Below are 24,379 nucleotides of genomic sequence, written 5' to 3'. Positions count from 1 at the left end.
CAAAAGAGCATCTTTTTTGAGAAAATCTGACAAAAACAGTAACGTATATCTGTTGTGAAGTGCACCAACAACTTCAATTTTCCAACAATGCAGACAAGCACATCAAACTCTTTATAGATTAAAAGATTTACAGAAAGTGAAGCTCAAGAGCTGAAGCAAAAAAAAGGAAATATATAACAAAAAGAGATATGAATATAAATGTGTTTTTTTGCTGCTGTCTGAATATTTTTTCATTGAGCACTGAGATGAAGAGAATATATTTTATTTGTACATCAATAATTTCGTTTAAAATAGAGATTAAGAGATTATTCTTTAAACTCTTCCCATACCCCAAGTCTTTCATAGAATCTGAATCTGCAACACTGGTAAAGTATGTTTGTGTGTGCATCAAACATGTTGCATATTATCAGTTTGTTCACAAAGACTTTGTCAACCAGTTTTGCAGGCCGTTGCCCCTGTGCACATGTCTCTCTTTTTTTCAAACTGATCTGTTCAGTGTTCAAAACTGTTAAAAATTAGGGTTCCAAGGTCGGGGGGGGGGGGGGGGTTACTGACAGAAAGGTGAGGCTGTGGGGTCAAAGCCTTTAAAAACGTCCTTCAATGAGGCGTTGTCCTGCTCTGTGGCCGCCTGGTCAGGCTGTGCTGGGCTGTTTCCTCCAAAAGGGCTACTGGTCCCACCAGGCTTAGTCGCCTGCTTCACCACACCAAACAACGAGGACACTGGTAGGTTGTGGACGCCTGCAGGCCCCTGGTCTGCAGCTGCTCCAGGAGCGCCCTGACCTCCGGCTGCAGTTACACCGGCTGCAGTGGGCCCTCCCTGGACCGTGGAGTTCGGAGAGGGGGCAGGTTTGGGTCGGGGCCTATTATAACTATTGTATCGATCTGTCCCTTGTTCTCCACTTTTCTCTGGCTCTGGTTGGTCCAGGGCAGACTTCCGTACAAACAGAGGCTCCTTGGACTTGGGTTTACTTGTTGTTGGGGGTTCACTGACTTTAGACTCTGTGCTGGTTGAGTTGGGGGAATTGTTAGAGCCGCCACTAGTACCAGGGCTGCCTGGTTTGTTAGTCCTAGGGTCATACAGGCTGATGCTGCTCAGCACACTGGCTCCCCCTTGTGTGCCAGCTCCCACACCACGTCCTGCCCCACCTGCGGAAAGTAGCCTTGGGTCATAGGGGGCAGTAGTATGAGGGGGTGAGCTAGATGTTGTTGCTGGAGTTGAAGAGGAGACGGGAGGTGGTGCAGGCTCCGATGGTTGCTTCAGAGACGACTTCTGTGGTTGGAGACGGGGGTCAGTAGGGACTTTACGTGCCACGCGGGGGTCAGCTGGCTTTTCTGCAGGTGCAGGAGGCACGGCGGGAGTTGTACCCAGCATTGTCATAGGGGGAGAAGATAAAGGGGGAAGAGGAGGGGAGGGGGTCTGGGATGGGCTGGAGTTAACAGTTTTTAATATGCGAGACAGCAGCTCAAAGTCTGGGAGAGAGGAAGTGGAGGAGGAGGAGGGAGCAGGTGGGTCCAAGGAGGGAGGAGACTGTACAGGAGGTGAATGAGGGAGTGATGTGTGGTGCTGCTGCTGAGCACGGGAGAGACGTGGGTCGAGAGAGGAAACCGGAGGGATGCCTGGAGGGAGAGGAAGGAGGTCTTGCTTAGGGAGAGGGATTGGGAGGAGATCTTCGGGTGACCAGGTGATAGTTTTAGCAAAAGCCGGCATGTGGAGCAGAATATCCTTCTTAATGTGGCTAAACTGCTGAAGCTGAGACCGTGGGTCTCTCAGCGCCATGCCCATGAGTGGATCCAGAGGAATTGGTACTGGCTTATCCCGTAAAACTCGCTCCGTCTCCTCTTCCTCTGCTGCTGGGGCCGTAAGCGGTGGGGGTTTGTAGACCAGAGGAGGTTCTGTCTTCGTGGCAGGAGGTGAATGGGACGTGGATCCAGCCGAGGCAGCAGCAGTTAGACGAGCTAACCTGGGATCTGCAGGTGGTCCAGAGGACGACGGAGTGGACAAGTCGGAGACTTGGGGTGACTCGGTGGAACGTGCCAGGCGTGGGTCCCTTATCAAGCGCGGGTCCGCTGGGCGAGGCGGAGGGTTGGCAGCAGAGGCCTTCTGCAGCCGTGGGTCGCTCGGAGGGCCATCGGGTTTTTGAGGAGCCTGGGTCTGCTGACGGAGCGTCTTTAAGATTGAGGTCACACTACCACCACCATCTTCATCCTCACTAGAATACCAGTTCCCCGAATCACCTAGAAAAGGACGACATGTTTGGGTCAACTGCTTTCACAAACTCAATTAATAGCAGATAATTCAAAATGGCCTATATGTGTATTAAAAGTGTAGCAGTATTTCTCCATTTCTTCTGAAGACGATGGGATCTGAGCAATAGAACTACTTTTACCTTCAGCTTCTCTACTCTTCTCTGTTCCTCCCTCAGCCATTCTCCGAGCTCTTTCCTCCTCCTCCTGCTGCTTCTGTTGTATTCTCATGAACAGGACACGTTGCGCCGGAGGCAGGAAGTCAGGTACAGTAATCCCTCCCTGATTGGCCAAGCCTCCGTTGGCAGAGCCTTCTTGACCACCTGATTGATTACCAAATTTCCCTGGTCCTCCTCTTTCGTCCATACCAGCAAAACCTTGATAGTTGTCACCTAAGACCGAACAGTGAGTGCACTTATTAGAAGAAAAACAGTGATTGCCATCACCTGAAGAATATTATTCAAAATAATTAAAATATCTAAATAATATAAAAATCTAAATGATTATTCAAAATGAACCGTGTTTAATTTGCGTTACTCACCTTCTTGAATCACGCCTTCCATATTCATACCCCCCTGCTGATTGAAGTAGTTATTATTGTAGAAATTTCCTCCACCCTGAGGTGGACATGGTGGCATAGGTCCACCATGTGGAGGACCATCACCAGGTGGATATCCTCCCATCATGGGAGGTCCACCAGGGCCCATGTTTGGCGGCCCCTGGTTCATCCCAAGGTTGGGGCCCATGTTTTGCATGTCTGGAGACATCATGCCCGGAGGGGAAGGGTAGTGGGTTGAGGCGGTGCCAGGGGCTCCTTGGGGTCCAGGTGGGGTTTGACCCTGGTTGCCATTGGGGCCCTGGCTTCTGATACAAGCGGGACCATAGGAAATGGGGAGTAGAGACATAGAAACACAGTTTAACAAATGAAACACATTATTACTGGTCTATAGGGTTTCAGTTTCACTGCTGTTAATTTATCTATGATAACAAGGTATAGTCTTAACGGTGAGTAATAGAAAACAAAACTGTATTAAAAATACATATTGGACTTTGTGTTCAATGAAATAGTGTAACATTTAAAATTGAGTCTGTAAATGTGTAATTTACATTCAAAGGAATTAAACTCTAACATGAATAAACAATGTACTATATATTGACTTCAGAGCAATCGTTCAACTGATGTTATGATCAAAGCAGCTGCCATTCTTAGTGAAAGTGCAATCTAAAAATGTTCAGAGCCTACTTTTTAAGGCAGAGGGTAAATGACTCCTTTAGTTATCTACAAAAATTAGGATCAAATTTCATCACACAAGTAAGCTTTCTCTAAATGTGAATATAAATATTAAATCTCCATGATAAATTTGTATCCTCTTACCTGACAGCCAGTTTCTGAGCCAGCTGTCCTGTTGGCTGAACTTTAATCTCAAACAATGAGGGTATTTTCTTCCCTACACCACCTCCCCCCGCAGAACAAGGAGGTGGGGGGCCCATGTGCGGAGGAGGTATATTGGGATTTGGTGGCCCGCCTTGGAAGGGATTTCCATCAGGGCCAATTACAGGAGGACCAATACAGGGATTTGGCATCGGAACTGGTCCTGGTCCGGGGGGAACCTGGTCAGGAGGACACCCAAATTCACCTGGTGGAGGCCCACCAAAATCCCCACCAAAATCCCCAGTGCCTGTGTTGGCATCCACAGGAGGAGGTCGTGGAGGGGTGGGGAGGAGGCCAACTCCAGGAGGCGGTTTAGGAAGAGGATTGATTCCCTGCTTCTTCAGTTCCTCGACCTCCTTCTCATCCTCAGCTCCAGCCTCTGCATCCTCAGCCAGCATCTAAACAAAGTCAAATCAAGTATATGCAGTATATATATATATATACACATTTGAAATACCTACAAAGCTCATGGTAAATTGTTTTTTGGTGTACCAAATGTTATGTCATTGTTGCACATTGGGTGCGGGTGCAAAAGGTTTTCATGGTACTATGTTGCACAACTGTTTTTCAACTAGAAAACTGGCTGAGTCCATACTTCTGGAATCTTTAAGGGGTTTTTGTGAAGTAATTAACTTATTACTTATGTGAGATGTGGAAATAAAACATGAGTGTTATTTAAAAAAAAAAAAAAAAATAATAATAATAATAATAATAATGATTCAATGTATGTAACTACTATGTGCATTGTATAAACAAGCCTTTAAGATTAGGTCACTCAAATTCCCAGGACCTTACCTTGTTGAGCAGCTCCTGGGTGTCATCATTGAGGGGATCATGTGAAAACATACATTCATCCCCATTGACACAGTTGCCTGTGGTGTGGAACAGCTTACAGGGGAATTCACGTAATATGGGAGTCAAGGAGAAACAAAAACAGCAAAAAGATTCATGCAAACTCACAATTCAGAGGGAACACTTTGGAATTAAACAGCATAAATTAGCATCTATTAATATTCACTCTGCGGTCAATAGTGAAGGATATCATGCATGTAAGGACAGTGGTCAGCCCGTGCACAGAATCCAGTGATGTAGAACTTGCATAGCTCTTTCTTCTTTGGCAGCTCTACATCGTGGCTGAAGTTGCAGTGGTCACCCTGGCGGTAAAAAAAAAAAGTCATGATGAAATCTGAATGCCCGAAACCTCATGACTAAGGACTTTGAGAGATCGGTTTTGATTACCTGTGGATACTGTTTTCATTTTATTATATAGTAACCACAGTACATATCTAACCAAACATTTTGTTGTGTTGAATAATTGATAATTTCAGCAAAGGTTCAGCATCTGTGAGAATAGTATGTTATTTGTATTAACTTTAAATATTAGATGCAAAGAAACTTGGAAAAAAACCTGAAAAATAACAGTATAATGTTAGAAAGAAATAAGTTGGCAGCAAACTAAAACCACAAAATGCTCCAAACATAATGTGATCTTACCCAGGTACATCTCCCTTCAATGTAGTACTTGCAGATGGCCTTTCCTTTCTTATCCTGGTGTTTGTCGTTGTGATTCCTCCTTCCCATTCCTGGACCGTCACCTCCAATTCCATCCTGAAATACAAAAATACAGACAGACATGTTCAAATTTAACAGGTAACTTTGGAGCATGTAATGTGTTTTGGAATCAGAGTCGGGACAATTTGAGCAGAACAAAACAACAACTATACCAGCCTTACCCCATTGTCCATGTCAATGTCATCGTCATTCCCCATATCACCTCTTCCTCTCCCTCTGTTTCGACCCTTTCCTCCTCTGATCATACCACGCCCTCCTTTACCTCTGCCTCGCCCGCGGCCTCCTTTCATTCCTGGAGAAAAAAGGTAAAGACAGACAGGTCAACATGTGCATAACTATCAGCTAAACACGTACATAACTAAAGCAATAGTCATTTCACCAATGGAGACAGATAAAATACATACACAAACTCGGTCAAGATTCAAACTTACCTCTGCCTCTGTCTTTATTCTTCTTGTAATGAGGGAGTTCTTTTGAGTAATCGTCGTAATCCTCTTCTCCCATGTTTTCATAGTCATCCTCTCCATACTGTAAGGACACATTTAACAGCCTTCACTTACTTGACTCCTTCAGTATTTTGGTGATAACCTAAACTATTTGACATGTCTTGAAAGGCGCCTTAAATATAATGCATTATTATTATTATTATTATTATTATATAATTCCATTAATGATTTGTTAGCGCTGAACAGTGATTGTTGCCGTTTGTCAACTTCTGCTTCTTTGTGAAACATTTTTTTACAACTGTGTAATTACACAAAACAAAACAGAGCAACAACTTATTCCCGGGAGTGTGGCCAAAGCAAACACACGCTGGCTCCACACCGAGTTCTAAAGCTAACCTCAAATTCATCTACATAGCCATCTCCTTCTTCATTGTCTCCTCCCATCTTTCCACCTCGTCCTCTTCCTCGGCTTCCTCCTCGACCCCTCCTTCCTCCCCTCATTCCTCCTCCTCGGCCTCTCAGGCATTTCATACGACCTCTGCCCCCTAAAGAAATGCAGACAAAGAGGGAAACGAAACAAGAGTTAAGAGGCATTTAACGGCTATTGGCAGCATATCTATGGAATTTGGATTGATAGAGAGTTTGGACAAATAAGCTCCATTATCTGAGAACAACAGAGCAGATAAAACTGTGTTGCAACTGAAAAAGCACACAGTGACACATTTAGCCTCGTCACAATTTCAAAAGCCTAAACGTCAATGAAGACTTTATTCTAAATAACTTTTAAAAGTTATCTAGAAGTACAAGAATAACCCCAATGTTTTTGAAATGTAACTTATAACAAGAAATTAGAGATTTCCACTGTATCATAGTTGTGTGCCATATTGACTACCTCGGCCCCGGCCACCTCCTCCCTCCTTGGCCTTGCGGTACTGATTGAGCTCCTTGGTGAAGTCGTCATAGTCTTCCTCCACCATTTCCTCTTCTTCCTCTCCCTCAAAATTCTCCTCTTCATAATCCTCATAGCCTCCATAGCTCTGCTTCTCCATCTTCATATAGCTGCCTTTCTTCGAGCCACTGTAGCCGCCTCCATGTGACTAAAGATGGTTAAAAATATTAGGTATAACGTCAACAAATCCAAGTATGTTACAGTACTTTTATTCAACAATCCGATCTAGGTAAACAAGTATGAAAATGCTTGATTTAACTTACAGGAGGGGGGTACTGAGGACTGTACTCTCTGTATTTTCTCTTCTCACTGGGACTGTAGTCAGAGTCATCACTGAAGTCGGAGTGTTCATCGTCAGAAGACGCATGACGCTGGAAGAAAGACAGTGAAACAGATTTTAGATAAAGACAGGTGTTCATGTTTTTTTAAATAAAGATGGGACTGTGCAGAACTGAAAGGGTTTTTTGAGTTCTGTAGTTTCTCACTTTGTGTTTGGATTTGCGTTTTTTCTTGGCCCTCCTCTTCTCCCTTTCTCGCTCCTTTTCTTTCTTCCGCTTCCTCTTCCGACGGTGGGATCTTTCTTCATCAGAACCGCTGCTGGCATGTACTTTACTTCGCTGAGGCCTCTCCCCAGCCCCTTCCCCTCCCGCCTCATCACCTCCACATGCTTCATCACCCCCCTCTTTGGCGGCACCTGCTGCAGATGCATCCCCGCCGATATCCTCCTCCACCACTTCTCCTCCATCATCTTCCAACTCGCCTTCCTCCAGTTCTCCATCCTCTGGCCTGGAAGTGGAGAAAATACATATGGAAGAATGTTACATTTCAGCTTCTCGTGGGCTGTTGTGGTTTCTAACCATCCATTTGCCAGACAATTTGTACGATGTAGATTGAATGAAAAAAAAAAAAAGACAAAATAAAATCACTGCTTGTTTTCAGTAGCAACATATTCATTTGTAGGAAATCAAGTACAGAGGATTAGAAGCAACCACATCTCAGTCTTTTTTTTACTGCAGAATAATTTCCCCAGCATTGCTGACAATTTAATCTATTTTGTGATTAGAGCAGTTTATAAATGTGCACACACACATAATGTATTAACTAATCCAGGAGGAAAATTACATCATAAAGATGTGAAATAATAGCTTGTGAAGTTAATAGCAACAAAAATGTTGACTTGATGGTACGATGTAGATAAAATTTATGAAATTGGCCTTAGACTACTTGGAATGTTTTAAGTGACATTCCTGAAACACTAATTGCTTTCTGTCATGGATATTTCTGACAATGAACAGACCACAGGACAGAGTATTGAAAACACCTGACACACTTTTGAAAGGACAAATGTTTGTATACATTTAAAAACTAAGAGCCATTAATAGTGATCCATAGCAAAAATGCATGCAATGTACAACTGTACTATTTGTGCATTCTGCCAGGTGGTTTTACAATGACCTCCAAATCACCACTTTGCCTCATTCATTGCCTCAAATATTGTGCACAAAAAAAAGCCCTCAGAGACCCTAGCAGTCCCCGAGAACTAGCCGCTCATTATCTAACCAAGGTGAAGCCTGCACCGGATGGCATGCACAACTGAAAAGCACTATCACATTAACTCCACAGTACTGTGGTCATATTTTAACATAAACATTGAACTAATATCAGCTCATTATGCTGCCTTCAATAGGCTTGTTCCGTTCACTGAACAGAGCAAAGCCCTCACATGCAGACCAAACCATCCTAATTGATATGGATCACAAGCTGACCTCTTCCTGCAGAGAGGTTAAATTAAAACCAATCATTTCAATGGCATTCCCAGTAGCATTCTCTATAATACCAGTATTATCCAGCTACAGTTGAACTAGACAAACACAAAAATGGAGGAAAATACTTATCGCTCCCTACAGCAGACCCATGAAACACATCTGATGAAGCTTGAGCGTTGTCACCATGATTCGCTGGCATTTTGTTAACTCAAACGACAGTTTTCACCCCCCATAGTGCACACAGTGAACTGATATATCATCATGTGACTGACAAAGTCAACCTCTGTTAAGACTAAATCTGAGATCAGCTGCACTTAGTGTGTAATAAAAAATCGTAATGATCTGCGGATCGTCAGTGTGACACAATCTAAATGTTTGTCAGAAAAGCAGCGAACACTACTGTGATCAATCCAGAAAAGAGCCACCAGTAAACGCTAGTCAAAGGCTACGGTCATCCATGAAATGCACAAATGAAAACCAAGTACACAATAATTTGTCATAAAACACACACTTTGCAAAATCATTATATAGTAGCAAAAATGTGTTTAATTAAAAAGGATCAATTATTTTTCTGAAAATAAGGCCAAATCTATAAAGTATCTGTTTCAAGAACCTCTAAATGAGCTTTAGATAAACAAATGTAGTCAACTTATTTTTGAGCCCTAAAACTAAAAAGCCTTGTTGCTTCATGTAAAAAATCCAAAATCGAATTCAAGGTTATTGTTCCTAAAAACAGCATGCAAGTTACTTTCAACATTTTCCCTCATTTCAAAGTAGCTTTGATGATTTTTTTTTTTTACGTTTTATACAAACACTGTACTAATACCAACAACCCTAAGGTTACTCAGGTTATTTGCCCTGCACCGGCCATCAGCTTTAAATTCAAAGGCCACCAACTCAGAGTATCATCTTAACAAATCTTTTTCTTGCTTGGGTTAATGATGGGAAGGATCTAATGGCATCTGTCCTGACATGACATTTAGCACACATCAGTAGGAGCCAACAATGGAGAAAACACCCTACAAAAATAACAAGTGAAGCCAGTATGCAGGTAAGAGTTACTATTGAAATCTACCAACACAAACTTAGATTTAATAGACCAGCAGAGGAAAACTCTATTACCTTAATAAGTCAGTGATTAAACTCCAGACAAGTAATATGCTAGACAATTGAATATACTATTGGCCTGTGTTCAATTGATCATCCATGTTAAGTTTCAGATCAATAACTACAACAAACTGAAATATCTAAGCACATCACACTAAAAATCTACTGAGAACTTCAACAGAGCACACGACTATCTCTGAAGACGACTGCATCAGATGATTTACCATGCAATAAGAACCAAGCTGATGCTCCATTAGTGAACTCTAAATGCAAAGGGCCATTATTAAAATGGGGAATACTTACTGTGACCGGTTTTCTCCACATTTTGCACTCAAAACCATTGAAAAGTTGTTGTTTTTTGCCTAGTTTTTAAGGGACACTGCTGCGTTTGTGGGACTTGGAAGAGGGGTCAACTGGATTACACATAGCAAATTTGCCAACTGGGGACTGGAAGAGGGGAACTTTGTGTTTGACTTGAAACACTTCTTGGATGCTTTGCAGACGTTTTACACATTTTTTGGGGGGGACTTTTGTGGATGTTTGGGACGAAACAGTATGGGCACGTCTGAAAATAAAAGTGATATATTATACAGTTACACAAGACCAACAAACAATCCAGTTTTAAAGGCTATGTTTTTGTTATTTTACCAGCGATCTGTCTGGTTCGATAACTAAAACAAATTATTATGTTGAAGTTGCAGCAGAACATTTCATAATTGAGGGGGAAAAAATCAATCCAGGAGTCTAAATGGGTCAGAAAGTTTAAGACTACAAAGGCGACTCCTGTAAAAATTAAAGTGCGTAGATTAGAGGAGCGACACGCTGTGTAAGAACACCGTTTACGTCAAATCGACGAATCAAATCGGCTTTAATGTTCAGTTAAAATACTATAGTGTCTGTTACTGCTGTGATGCGTAATACTGAATATTCGATCATGCGACGGGTATCAAAAGAATGACATTTTCAAAGCCATTGTCGTTAGCTTAGCATCCTTATCTCTTGCCAAGTGTGTTCGCAATGTTAGCTAACGGGCTAAAGTTGCTACGTTAGCCTGGGGTAGGCCCACCGTTAGCAAATTAGCAAAATGCGATCGCTTGGATTTGTTCAATATGTGGGTTTTATTGTAATTGTCACCACATACAACTGAGTTAGCGTCATTTAACCGAACAGTTATTTAAGGAATGGGCAAGTAGTTAAGCGATACTTTATGACCATCGAATTGGCGAATATGGCGGAAAGTATAATTGATCAAATGTGTCGGTCGTCTTTTTTTTCTTCGGACAAGTTGTCTCGAGTCGATGGTGATGTTGTGCTAAAACACGGGGAATAACATTATTCCAGGTGCTTTTTGGCCTCCCAGTTGGCGTTGTCGTGTCAACATGGCGTTCTTTACCTCTGCACTCGTTTCCCAGAAAAGGCGAATTAAAATCCCTCTGACAGAAAAAAAAAGGAAAAAGAAACCTCTGGCTTTTGTGTAAAAGCACAGGACAAATAAATAATTTCATTTAAATATGATTGTAGAATTACTCGACCTTTCGTCAGTCAGGAGACTGGTGTGTTCGTGGTTGGTAGTTGGGGAGTTTGGATGGACAGTCATGCTTTCCACAGCCATTTCCTCTAGCTACATTGAGGTGCAAAAAATTACAACTCGACGCTGAAATCTACTGGCTTATGCGTCACTTCACTAGGATCTACTTGTTTTGGATTTTTAGGAAAAGATTCAGTTCATAGTAGGCAATTCTCCACAACAGTTGTAATGGAAATATGATGAAATTGAATCCTGTTGTTGTCCGTCCTACTGTAGCGCTGTGAAATGACGACTGACGAACATAAAATGGCCGCCTGTCTTCTCCACTGAGAAAGGGGGAGGGCTTCTCCGAAAGCGCCATCGGTACGAGGGGCGACGTTCACACGCGTCCGACGGAAATTGCCGAATGTGGGAAAAGTGTGCGGTAACAACGGCCCCCGAGTTTGACTCGCAAGGTGCAATGAAAGTTATTGCAAAATGTTTGAATAGTGACGGCTAAATTGTGTAATATTAGTACCAGTCTAGCTAGTTTTTCGAATACAATTCCGCTAGTCTGTTTAATGTCCATGAGCTAAAATAAATAAATAAATGTAGAATTGACAAATTCAATGATATTTGTATTATTCAGTCCACACATTATTGGGTTTGCACCAGTCTTCATGACTACATATGTTTTGGTCGAACATGGATCGTAAGCCACAAACACCCAAACTGAATATTAAATAAAACACATTTAAAGAAAACAACGGAAGCTGTAAAATGTACGTTGGCAATGGTGTAAAATCGAAGTATTTCGATCAACAAACCGCAAATACATCTGACATTAAACTATCCCCCAAATAACCCGTTTAATTTAGGAATGCGACATGTCTTTTGTTTCTTTCCGTCTACGTCATCATTCAGCGTCCATTCAGCGGGACGGTCGCGGTATTTGAAACGTCTACATTTTGTGGCTACGGAATACAGTCACTTTACATCGAAATCGCCGAACTTTGGAGTGAACTGAAATGATCGATATGATTGAGAAAGAGGACCCGGTCATCAGCGAGGAGGAGGCGGCACAGTACGACCGACAGATCCGATTGTGGGGGCTGGATGCACAGAAGAGGTCAGTTAGCTCAGCAGGCTAATGGTTCGTCGCACTCCTGCTGTACCGGTTTTGAAGTTGTAATTTAAACAGGTTTTGGTCGCTACTGGATGTATCTTAAATCGTGCGATGTGGATTCAGAATATCTATATGTGTAATATTGACATCAGATCTGGTACTGGCGTACTAAACAATCTGGATTGTATTTACAATGGTACAATGGTAGCATTACTTTGTATAGGGCAGGGGTCTGCAACCTTTAGGATGAAAAGAGCCATTTTTGTCGTCTCTCCACCCAAATAAAATTCATTTGGAGCCGCAAAAAAACCCACAAGATGAAGATAATGACAGGTATAACGTTTTTTATACAGACAAACTATATACAATAGTAATAGTCTCTTTCATTTATGACATTTAAGAACAACATGTTCAGTTTATGTCCAACCTCTAGACCCCGTAGACCTGGTTCTTCCATTGTTTCATTGTTTGTGGCAAATTAAAGAAATTAAAATGAACCCACTTTGAAATAAATGAAGCAAATATTTGGATTGTATGTTGTTCATGCTCGAGAAAAAGGCATGTGGATCCAAAGATTTGACAGGACGCATCCAAACATGTACTGAATATTGAATTGGATGTGATGCACAAGATATTAAAACACTTTTATTTGTCACCTTGATCTCTAAAGCTACAAGGAGCCACTGCAGAGTGACTGAAGGGCCACATGTGGCTCTAGAGCCGCAGGTTGCAGACCCCTGGTATAGGGCCACGTTTATGTAAATAAGACAAACCTGTGACAAGGAGGCATCTGCAGTTTAAATAAAAAAAAATAAAAAAATTGTGTGTTGTTTCTACAGGTTGCGAGGGTCTCGTGTGCTCCTGGCAGGTTTGGGTGGTCTGGGGGCTGAAGTGGCCAAAAACCTGATCCTGGCTGGAGTCAAAGCACTGACTTTGTTGGATCATGAACAGGTAAACAATGGTGACCCATTTCCTGTCACTGTCAGAGTATAATGTTAAATGTTATCATTTAAGCTTATCAGTCTTTGTAGAGCGACATAAGTTTTGTATATGATGCATGTGGAAAATCAATACCATTTTTAAAAGCAAATGGAAGTATGCACATTGCAGTGGAAACACAGTATATGTCCATTAATACACATTAACTTCAGCGTAATGCAGATGGAGCTTTTGAGGAGACTCGTTTTTGTTGACATGTTTTTGTGTCCTCCAGGTGTCAGAGGAGTCGTGTCGAGCTCAGTTTCTGGTGCCAGTATCAGCTCAGGGTAAGAACCGTGCCCAGGCCTCTCTGGAGCGAGCGCAGAACCTCAACCCGATGGTGGAAGTCCACGCCGACACAGACAGAATCGAAGATAAGCCAGATGACTTCTTTTTGCAATTTGATGCGGTGAGTGCATAATTTCAGTTTCTTCAAGACAATGGAACCCACTGTACTGAGATATGGCTCGTTCAATATACCAAAGTATGTCTGTTTGTGGAAATCAGATGTTTAAACATGTAGCTCTTTGGACTAAATTAATCATCTAATGAATTTTGATATTTGGTTATTCAGGTTTTTTTTTAATAATTGAAACCAGCTTTCAGATTTGTCAGCTTCTTAAATGTGAATATTTTCTGGTTTCATTGCTCCATTTGACAAATGAAGCATTAAAGGCGCCCTATGTAAGAATGTGGCCAAAAACGGTTACTACACGCAAATTCAAAATACAGAAGACTTTTAGGATTCATTTTCTCCACCATTGTAGCTCAGATGTAACTGGCAACCCGTGTTTGCTCGACAGCTGAGACTCTATTGACTGCAATGAATGGTAGACGGCGGTAGGTGGCGCCACAAGCCAAAACATGATTTCAAAACATGAACATGACTTGCAGTCAGTATTTTGGCTGTACTGTTGTTGTTGGTGAGCTCAGTATGTTATATGCATATTATTCCACAGTCTCTGTGACATATAAGGAGAATTTTATGGCCAGTCGCTTTAGATTTATTACATAATTCACCTTTAAATCTGAATCAATTTGTTTTGTGGCCCAAACAAGACATTCAACACATCATCATTTTGAGGTTTGGAAAACACCCGTCAACATTTTTCAAAAATGTCCAGTGATATTATGGACCAAACAAGTCATCGATTATAATATTAAAGTATTAATATTAAAATAATCAATAGTTGCAGCTCTACATGTTACAGCAACACACTTTCTTGTAATCATCATTCTTCAAATGCATTAGTGAATGTAGACCTGTCTTGTATTACTCAGTGTGGCCACTAGATGTCACTTGGATCACACATCATACATGAAAAGAGCTGTCGTTGTTTTGCTCTTTGAAGCCACAGGACCAGAACACCTGCATTAGGCTGAATTCGATAAAGTGAGGTGTTTTAATGTCATTCACATAGATGCACACTTCAAGGAATAGTAATGGCTCCATTCAAACATTGATAAGTTTCATACGGTGCCATATCATTATTTGGTAAAAGCTAAAAAAAAAAAACTGCATGGAAGTTTCCATGCAGCCTGACCCAAACTTAAGTGATGACAATTAAATCCCCAAATCCAGTTGTGCAGAGTTCATTTTCTGAGGCTGCATCAATTCAAAAAGTAAATTGCGTGACTGGGTCTGAATATTGTCTGAATGTCCTCAATCATCACGAATATTATAATTATAGAGTGTAAATAGAAAAACAAAGGATTGACTGTGTTATTTTTAGAAAGATAAGCGTATTTTCAGCTGACAGTGTTTATCTCCACTGGCAACTATTCTCACAAATTGAATCTCTGTTTTATCACCACTGAGGGGAAGAATGTGCTTGAACACAACCATCAGAGCCGTAGCTGATTTTTTTTTTCCTTCACTCCTGTTTTGTCTGAATTTGTCGACAGTCTTCCTCCCTCTGGGGGTGGGAAGTGTGGGTCGGCAGGAGGGAGGAGGAGGAGGAGGAGGAGGAGGAAGAGTGGGATGGGGGAAGTACGTGATGAAGTAAAATGAGGACAGGTGGAAGGAGAAGGAGGACAAAGTGAGGGAGGAAGACACGGTCAGATTAATGAAGGGTATAGACCACGTCGCTTTTATCAGCTTCCATGAAAGATTGGTGCATGACTCAGCGGGAAGGATAACGTATGTGGTTACAGTTCTCATACCAGTGGCCCAATTACTGCACGATTAATGCAATATAAAAACACACCGCTCATGCTGATTAGAGTGGACTCACAGCTGCCACTCTTAGTCACCTTCTGCCTGGTAACTTTACATTTGTGAAAATGCTTTGTTTATTCTTCCTTTTAATGCCCAACGATTCCTCCTCCCGTGATCCTTCCATCACTTTCTTGTTTTTCTGAGGCTGCTTCAGTCACACGCTGCTCCTGGGTCAGTTGTGGTTGCTTTCTTATCGTCTCTTGGACAGAAAGATGTTGTGGAGGTTGAGCGATGATCTCGTGTGGTTATCCACACTGGTCTAGATGGTGGGATCCTACATCATAGAGGGTCATTAGATAAGCTTATGGAGACCGTTAAAATCATTCAAAAGTATGTGGACACACTGGTTCACTGCTCTGTCCACAGAAGATGCAGCGTCAGCTCTTATCAGTGGGCTGAGGGTGTTTCTGGGTGTGTTGGACTGGGTCACCAGGATAAGGTGGTCAGTTGTTGACATCTATCCACCCTGATTTTACAATGGTAAGCTGTTAGTGTGTTGGCTGAAGCATCAGTTGGTCATTCAGCTGCTGATTTAGGTGTGTCTCAAACTTTCTGACAGCTGTTGTTTTGTTGTTGCAGAGATTCAACACACACACACACACACACACACACACACAGTTACGGATGAGTTTGGCTTTAATAAAGGATTGTAGTCTGTTTTCAGATGTAAAATATCTCTGTTTCCCTCCAGTAGACAGTACAACAGTATACTTTTATATATATTTTTCTTATTGTAAGTGGTTTTATTGTGTAATTAACAGAAATGAGTGAATAACATCGCAACAATAAAACGGCAGAGAAAGTGCACAACAGATATTTCATTTTCATTAAAAAATCATGCAAAATCTTATATTATTAACAACAAAAGATTCATGAGCATCCATTTCTGCAATATTCTGAATAATTTAAATTATTTATAGAAACAGACGATACATTTTTTCTTCACAAATGCAGCATTTGGGTTATAATAAATAAACCCCTTTTAATTATTGCTGATATTAAAATAAAGAAAATTGGTATACCACTTATAAAAACTAGATACAGCAGATATTTTATTTTGGAGAGTGTATTGTCACACTCCTTTGAGAAGCGCAAACATCTTAAAAGACACATTTTCATGATCCCAGAGAAAAAAACCTGTTTGCAGCTTTAGGCAATTTTTAGTCTCTATCCAAATATACAAGATATATCGAAATATTATTTTAAGCTTTATTTCCCAGCCTTACAAAAATAATGATTTAATTTATATCGTGACTGCTGATGGCCCCAACCAGACGTACACTTAAATCAGGATCATATATCATAATATTCAGCCTTATTTAAAACTCCACATAACAGTTATTATAAAAGAAAAAGGTCATCCAGACTTACTTGTTTTTTTTCTCTTCTTTCGCTCAGGTGTGTCTGACCGGCTGCTCCAGGGACCTGATGGTGCGGGTCGACCAGCTTTGTTCTCAGCAAAACATCAAGGTCTTCTGTGGAGACGTCTACGGTTACTACGGTTACATGTTCTGCAACCTTGGACAGGAGCACAACTACGTGGAGTGAGTGTGTGTGAACACGCAACAGTCGCGTAGTTCTTATTATTACTCGTTTGTGTTTGTCGACCGTGTTTGATGTCTTTGCTTCTCGCTCTCGATCTTTAGGGAGAAACCTAAAATAGTGAAACCAAGTGGAGACTCTGGCGATGGGCCAAAGGCAAAGAAAGCCAAAGTGGACCTGAACGAGACCACCATGGTGAAAAAGGTAGGCACAGTAGATGAAGGCCATATTTCACTCTTACATAATATCTATTTTATCCTACTATCCAAATACCTGTTGTATATGTACATACGATATTTTCCATTTATTTTGCTCCATAAAATGACTTTGTTTGATGATTTAAAATCACAATTTTGTTCAATCTTTGACCAATCAGACATCGAGCTTCTGCACCCTGAAGGAGGCTCTGGAGGTCGACTGGACAAGTGAGAAGGCCAAAGCTGGTCTGAAGAGAACACCGGTGGACTACTTCCTACTTCATGGTAATTTAAGTTAAAGAAAGTATGAGTGGGCTGATAATGAAGATAATCAGTATTTGCAACTCTGGAAATGAGATTTTCTGGTTTTTAAACAAATTCAAAGACGGTGGATGTTTGTTTTTTTTCCTTAGAAGGCATAATGTTTTCTCAAGAACTGAAGTCTTTTAAGGCTGATCAGTTCATTTAAGGATTTCTAATTTGTTGTGGATGTGTGTTCATGTCTACGAGGCTTTGAATCTCTGTGTGGGAGTGAGGAGACAAATATGTGATTTCCATAAAGAGAGCTGATCAGCTGAACCTGATGATAATGCCGAAGATCTAAAACTGTGGAGACATTTAAAACTGAAAATATATGTAGGAACTGAGACACCTAATCCCCATAAAAATGCAAAATGACTCCATTCAATGTATTTGATTAGGTCTCAAGTCACATTTGAGGGAAGTAATGTCCATGAAGTTTGTTAAATGTCGTCCTTAAACTAAGACTGAAGTGTAAAATATCAGTCTTAGCCAAGAGGCGTTGGCACTGTTGGAAAATAACAAGTTATTTATTAAGACTTTGCTAAATTCACTCAACGCTATGGTGGAAAAAAAGATTTTCGACACGCTGAGTTGCACATGAATAATTATATGTGACCTCTGGTTCAGGAGACATCAACCCTAAGACTCTATATGTATCTAATTGTATTATATGTATCTAATAGTGTCTTCCTGTTTTTTAGGTTATTTATGGTGTCTGGCGACCTTCTCTTAAGACTTGTTATTGTCGCTCTTGTCACCTGGCCGTGCACCATTCCCAAATGCTGCACGCTAGTTTCCATCACAGGCCGTCCATGGCCAGTCATGTGCAGTGAACATAGAATAGAGAACAGTCCGACACCTACACCTACACACACACACACACACACACACACACACACCAAGTTCATAACAACAGGAAGTCACCAAAAATGGTTATTGGGTGCACACGTCTGAAAGGGTGTATTAATATTGAGAATGTCAAATTAAGAACTGAGGTTCCAATTTGGGAAACGGTGATTATTACTCTATAATTTCAACTTCAATGCGACGTGTATGTATCATGCAAATCGTGCAGATTTGCTTTCAAAGTTTTACCTCGGATGGTTTTTAGTGTTTCTGTTTAAAAAATGATTTTCTGTCCATAAAGAAGTTTAAAACCACAATTAAGTTTCACTCATGATCAAGTATAGTCATACAGTATCTGACGTTGATCATTATTGTAATTACATTGGCAGTTATTTATTATCATCATCATCATCATCATCATTATTATTATTATTATTATTATTATTATTATTATTATTATTATTATAAAGGAGAAAGAATAGCAAAGCATAGAAAATGTTTTTTCATGATGTTTCATGAAATGTATTGTTTCCTCAGATTTAAATTCTACACATTTTTTTGTTGTTTTTCTTTGCAATTTAAGTTCTATAAACTCTCCTCAGATAGGTAAACAGGTTTTATTGCTGAAATTATGCAATTCAGATGTGACATACACTGCCTGGATGATGGGTGATATTTATTACAGTGCATATAATTAGACAGATGTTATTATTAATTAGCCACATGACGTTGTCTGACTGTGGGTTGGTGTCTGGCACATTTGTTTACTTATTAGCCAGTCTGTTGCAAGTCAGTGACTTTGTGTGTGGGTTTTTTTTTTTTTTTTTACTTAAATGATCGAGAGACAGTAGGCAGTATTATATTATCATTCCTTCACTGTTTCTAAAATTGGAGCTAGCGGTTGTTGTTTTGGGCCACCGAGGAGGAAGTGGCTCTTCCTCTGTTACAACTGCTTCCTGTCTCACTAGGAACAGTCGGGTGATCTGAACCGTGTGTGTGTGTGTGTGTGTGTGTGCGTGTGTGTTTGAAACTTTGCATTAGAGACTCAGAAATATAGTGTTCTTTTTTTAATATTGGGGCAATTTGTATAGACGCAGTGGCCGATGGACAAACTGTTTACTCTAATGCATAAATATCTTCTTAACCCTTTAAGGTACTACTCGACCATTTGGTCGACCACACTTTAAGTCACTATATCTCATTGAAAAATGCATCAAGCTGAACTCCCTAACACTTGATGTGACTTGTGAATGTTGTACTTTTTGAATTATGCAAACCAGGTTTATTATAAACAGACGTCTCAACTGTTTGGTAAAATAAAAATATATATATATATATATATACAGTCATTATTGTTATCATAAGTTAATAAAAAATGCAAAGAAATATTTTTTCCTTTGCTTTGTTCTTGGTGCGTACCTTAAAGGGTTAAGGACCACTTGGTTAAGTAAAGGTAAAATAACTAAATTCAAAATTTGGACAGACATCACAATATGTAGAAATGGATAATATAATAAAATCACATTGGAAACCAAGTGAAATAAACCACCTCTTCTAAATGAACATGCCATTTTTCTCACTCTCACGTTGATTTAAACATATGGAACAATCGTTCTGTTTGTTTTTCTATGACCTTCACGGGCCACTTTCATCATAAAGTGCCGACTCGACTTATTACACCGCGCTCGCTGCTCCGTCCGTGAACACATTATTCTTGTGATGAAATTCTGCTCGATTCCGTGTCCGCAGAACACCCGAGAGGAACTTTCTACGAGTAAAAGCTTTATCTCTGATAAAGGGCAGAGCTGAGGTGTGACAATGATTCACTGCCACTGCTTGATGTTGGTGGAAATGGTCGTGGGAGGACTTCACTTCCTCATGTGGTTTAAGTTAATGGACGAACAGGAAATATGGGGGTGACGTGTTGATGTCTGTGCCTTGGCGGTGCAGTTGGAGAAGTCGGTTATTGTTTGAAATATTTCTCATACGAACGTAGTTGTGCACGCGTTTGATGTTTAATTTCTCAGTCGTGTGTGTGTGTGTGTGTGTGTGTGTGTGCGTGTGCACGCTCGCGCTTGTGTGGGGAAATGTGAGTATAATCGGATGAAATGGTTGGCGATGGTGCAACCACACACTGATCTTATCCTGTTTCGGATTGAGCAGTGGTTGAGATTTCTTTCCTATGTGGTGATAATTCGCTGTGGATGGAAGTCACTTCACCGAGTGTGATGAAATTATAAATCACAACGGCGCAATACATTAAATGGAAAGTACTGCTCTCGTTATAATAGTTGGAGTTTGTTTTTGCCACCTTAACCGTCATGTCTGCCTCTCTCTCTGCTCTCTTTCGCTGCCCTTCCCTCCTTCCCCACAGTCATGCTGAAGTTTCGAACAGACAAGGGCCGTGACCCAGACCCACAGTCCTTTGCAGAAGACAGTCCGCTCCTGAGACAGATCCGCGATGACGTCCTCGAGGCCTTGGCGGTCAGGAGTGACCTCCTGAATGATGACTTCATCAGGTACAGGATGTCATTATATGTATACATACACTAACTGTTCACAATTAGTTTTCCATCAAAAGTCACACTTTTATGCATCAAAAGAGTTGCAAAAATGAATAGAAACTATAGTCGAGAGATTGACAAGATTAGAAATAATGATTTTTATTCCAAATAGTAACCAACAAAACTGTTTTCAGCTGTGCTAACATCATTGCACAAGGGTTTTCTAATCATCCAATAGTCTTCTTACGTGATTAGCAAACACAATGTACCATTAGAACATTGTAAATGGGCCTCTATTCACCTATGTACATATTCACATTAAAAACCTGACGTTTGCAGCTAGAATAGTCGTTACCACATTAACAATGTGTATTTATGATTCATTTAATGTTATAGTCATTGAAGAAATAAGGACATTTCTAAGTGACCCCAAACTTTTGAACGGTAGTATATGATCAGTCACTGTATCACAGATAAGATCTAAACATTGGTGCTTCTTTTGTCAGTGAAAAGAGACGTTGACTGAATTTAAAGCCGCTTCAAAAATACCAGTTGTCTTTAAACATCACAACGTATACAGTAAACCACTGTCTTCATTAGCGTTGGGTCAACACTAACCAACACTTTAGTCAAAATGGAACATGTCCTTCTCTGTCCTCAGCTACTGCTTCTCTGAGATGTCTCCAGTGTGCGCTGTCATGGGCGGAGTTCTGGGACAGGAAGTTGTCAAGGTAAGGTTCTTAACGTGAGGAATATTGTTAGCTTAGCATCCCTGAAATGTATCTGAAACGTTACAATATTCACTAAGCTGTAGTTAATCATGAAGAGGACCGGCCAGGTGTGTAAAAAAAGCTGACAAGTAGCGATCCCGCTGATTCTGGGTCAGATCCAGAAAAACAGCAGTGACTCTGCTGGAGACTGTGACATGTTTAGTGTCCTCCATCTGAGCACAACATAAAATGTGTATATATTTTAGCGTAAACGATCATAGAGGGAAATTAATGTAAAACTGTATTGTACATTTACACTGTTTATCGTTGACTTGATGATCATTATCAAGGACTTTAATTTCAAAGATCACAGTCAAAGTAAAAGAGGACATTTTGGACTATAATGAAAATGAAATGATTATAATTGACAACGGTTATTAAATAAGAAATAAGAAATAATAAGAATAAGAAATGTACTAATAACTATGACTACATTGTTACATGAATGCCCTCAGACTGATTTGAATATTGTTTTGTGAAAATCCAGTTACTGGTTGTCTAATCCATCATCTTATTTTTTATATATATATATATATACATGTGTGTATGTATATGTATCTGTATATATATATATATATATATATACATATGTATATGTGTATATTATTAATTATTATATTATGTATATGTATATATGTATATATATATGTATATGTGTGTGTATATATATTTATATATATATATATGTGTGTGTATGTATATATATATATATATATATATATATAATCTCTTGATGAATGCAATCTTTTTATTATTATTGTTATTATTTATTTTTTAACCATAAAGGTTTGATTTGCTAAAAGTTCAACAAACAGCGAGTTATTTGGAATGTGTGAAAGTTTACTGCTGTATTCTGGTAACAGCAGCATAGCTTATATTAGCATCAACACGATCCCTCAGATGACAGATCAAAACATCATCATTATTTAATGCAAACACTCATCTACAGAGAAAAGGAGCCCTTTTCTCAGTGCGTGACCCACATAAGATTTCTCTTGAAACACGACGCGCAGCAGAAATGATTTTTCTCTGAGCGTGGTGCTCTGTGTCCTCAGACTGAGGTAAACAGTGGAGTTCAGGTCAGGTAAAGAGTGTGTGTGTGTGGAGGGAGGGAGAGAGGGAGGAGACTAACAGCTCAGAGTCAGACTGCATTATATTGGCACAAGACCAAACTCCCTTCTTTACATTATGATGAAACCCATCGTAACTGGCCAGCTGATGTCCTGCTGGGTGAATCTGACTGATTGTACGTACACACACACACACACACACACACACATTCTTGTACTTGCTGCATACTGAGGACTGGGTTGCTGACAAAGTGAGGACCAGCATTTCCACTTTATAAATCAACACAATTACAAATATCTACTTCATGAATGACCATGACAAAGAACTACTGGTTGCAGTACCATTAAATGTCTGCAGGTAGAGCCCCAGAGCAAAAAGGGCTGGAAAACTTTTTCGTTTTTTTTTTTTATTTAAAATTTTTGGTCCAAAATTTTACAAAAACATCATACTTATACTATGTCGACCACAATTTAAAAACAAAAATTTGGTCCAAAATTTGACAAAAACGTCAAACTATACTATGTCGTCCAAAATTTGAAAAACATTTTTTTGAAAAAAACATTTTGAAAAAACATTTTGGTCCAAAATTTGACAAAAAATGTCATACTATACTATGTCGTCCAAAAAGATTATTTTTTTTTGACAAATTATCAATAGTCAGTATATCATGTTATAGCAACCTAAGGAAGAGATTTCAATGAAAACAAAGTGAGGACCGGCCAAAATGTCCTCACTCCGTAAAAATGACCTCACTTTGTTGGTTAAAAACCCTCACTGGTCCTCAGTATGCCGCAAGTACAAGAACACACACACACACACACACACACACACACACATATACACACTGAACCCTGAACATGAAATGTGACAGGCAGGAGTTGTTTGGCCCTGCAGGATATAATAAAATGGAGCACTGGTATAAAACTATAGATAAAGTCATATGATTTTGCACTGGCGACCTGTCCATGGTCCACCCCACATTAGGTCCAGCTTCCTTTGCGATAGCAGTGTGGGGCAAATATGGATTTTCACTTATTTTTACCTGAGTAAATATTCTTGTGGCATTAAGAATTAGCTTTAAAATTAGGTGAAATGATAACAAAAGTATCGTTTTAAGGGATGGAACAATTATTTCCATAATCACAGATCTGTTGATTATTTTCATGATTAGCCGAATACCTTTTTGGTCCATAAAATATCAAAAAAAGGTTCAATGTTGTTTCCTTAACCTCAAAATGACTCCTTTTTAATGATGTCTTTAATCATTAAAACCATCAGAAAGCTTGTTTTAATGATTAAAAAAAACAATTCATCGATTATCAAAATAGTGACAAGTAATCGATTAATCATTGCAGCCCTAATTGTATCATTAGATTTGATAGATCTTCTCTCTCTCCCTGTTGTTTTTCCACTACAGGCTCTTTCTCAGAGAGACGCTCCTCACCGCAACTTCTTTTTCTTCGATGGACGTAAAGGCAACGGCATGGTTGACTTCTTTGGACCAAACTAAACAAAACTGGCCGTCAAACGTTTACGCAGGACACTTTTACACACAAGTTTCCTTGTTTCCCCTCAGTCAGATTATTTATAGCATTACTTAATCCACAAATCCTAAAATTCATCTGTTTTTATCATTTAATCCACTTACCCACCGAATCGTACGTGTTCATGAGCCCACGGTGTTTGATTTTGTTTTTTACATTTCCTAATAAAACATTTTGTTTAGTAAAAAATGATTCTGCCTCAGGTTTCTGGCTTTATGAAACACTACAACAGTGTTATTATTTGCCTGCATGTCAAC

General features: G+C 40.0%; 2 protein-coding genes across 3 annotated transcripts; one reads left to right on the top strand and one right to left on the bottom strand.

Moving 5' to 3' along the window:
- Positions 1 to 450: 450 nt before the first annotated feature.
- On the bottom strand, positions 451 to 11,287 carry zc3h4 (zinc finger CCCH-type containing 4). Of its 2 annotated transcripts, none has more exons than XM_083886314.1 (14): positions 11,049 to 11,287; positions 7,129 to 7,429; positions 6,907 to 7,014; positions 6,587 to 6,791; positions 6,091 to 6,239; positions 5,680 to 5,776; positions 5,410 to 5,540; positions 5,171 to 5,284; positions 4,719 to 4,830; positions 4,472 to 4,581; positions 3,620 to 4,074; positions 2,786 to 3,108; positions 2,388 to 2,636; positions 451 to 2,235 (listed from the first exon to the last, which is right to left on the bottom strand). In XM_083886314.1, exons 1-14 carry the CDS (start codon positions 11,126 to 11,128, stop codon positions 548 to 550), a joined length of 4,122 nt encoding a protein of 1,373 aa, XP_083742440.1. In that variant the 5' UTR covers positions 11,129 to 11,287; the 3' UTR covers positions 451 to 547. The 2 variants fall into 2 exon arrangements, with proteins under 2 accessions (XP_083742440.1, XP_083742441.1); XM_083886315.1 differs by having other exon boundaries at positions 2,786 to 3,105.
- A 747-nt stretch (positions 11,288 to 12,034) lies between these two features.
- On the top strand, positions 12,035 to 24,118 carry sae1 (SUMO1 activating enzyme subunit 1). The gene is made up of 9 exons (XM_083886712.1): positions 12,035 to 12,152; positions 12,989 to 13,100; positions 13,363 to 13,536; positions 16,744 to 16,889; positions 16,992 to 17,091; positions 17,264 to 17,369; positions 20,608 to 20,752; positions 21,399 to 21,468; positions 23,996 to 24,118. Exons 1-9 carry the CDS (start codon positions 12,052 to 12,054, stop codon positions 24,086 to 24,088), a joined length of 1,047 nt encoding a protein of 348 aa, XP_083742838.1. The 5' UTR covers positions 12,035 to 12,051; the 3' UTR covers positions 24,089 to 24,118.
- The last annotated feature ends 261 nt before the right edge of the window (positions 24,119 to 24,379 follow it).

The sequence above is a fragment of the Microchirus variegatus genome (assembly GCF_963457635.1).
Source record: "Microchirus variegatus genome assembly, chromosome: 3".
NCBI lineage: Eukaryota > Metazoa > Chordata > Actinopteri > Pleuronectiformes > Soleidae > Microchirus > Microchirus variegatus.
Note: the sequence above shows the minus strand (reverse complement) of the source record. Positions and strands in the feature narration are given on the sequence as shown.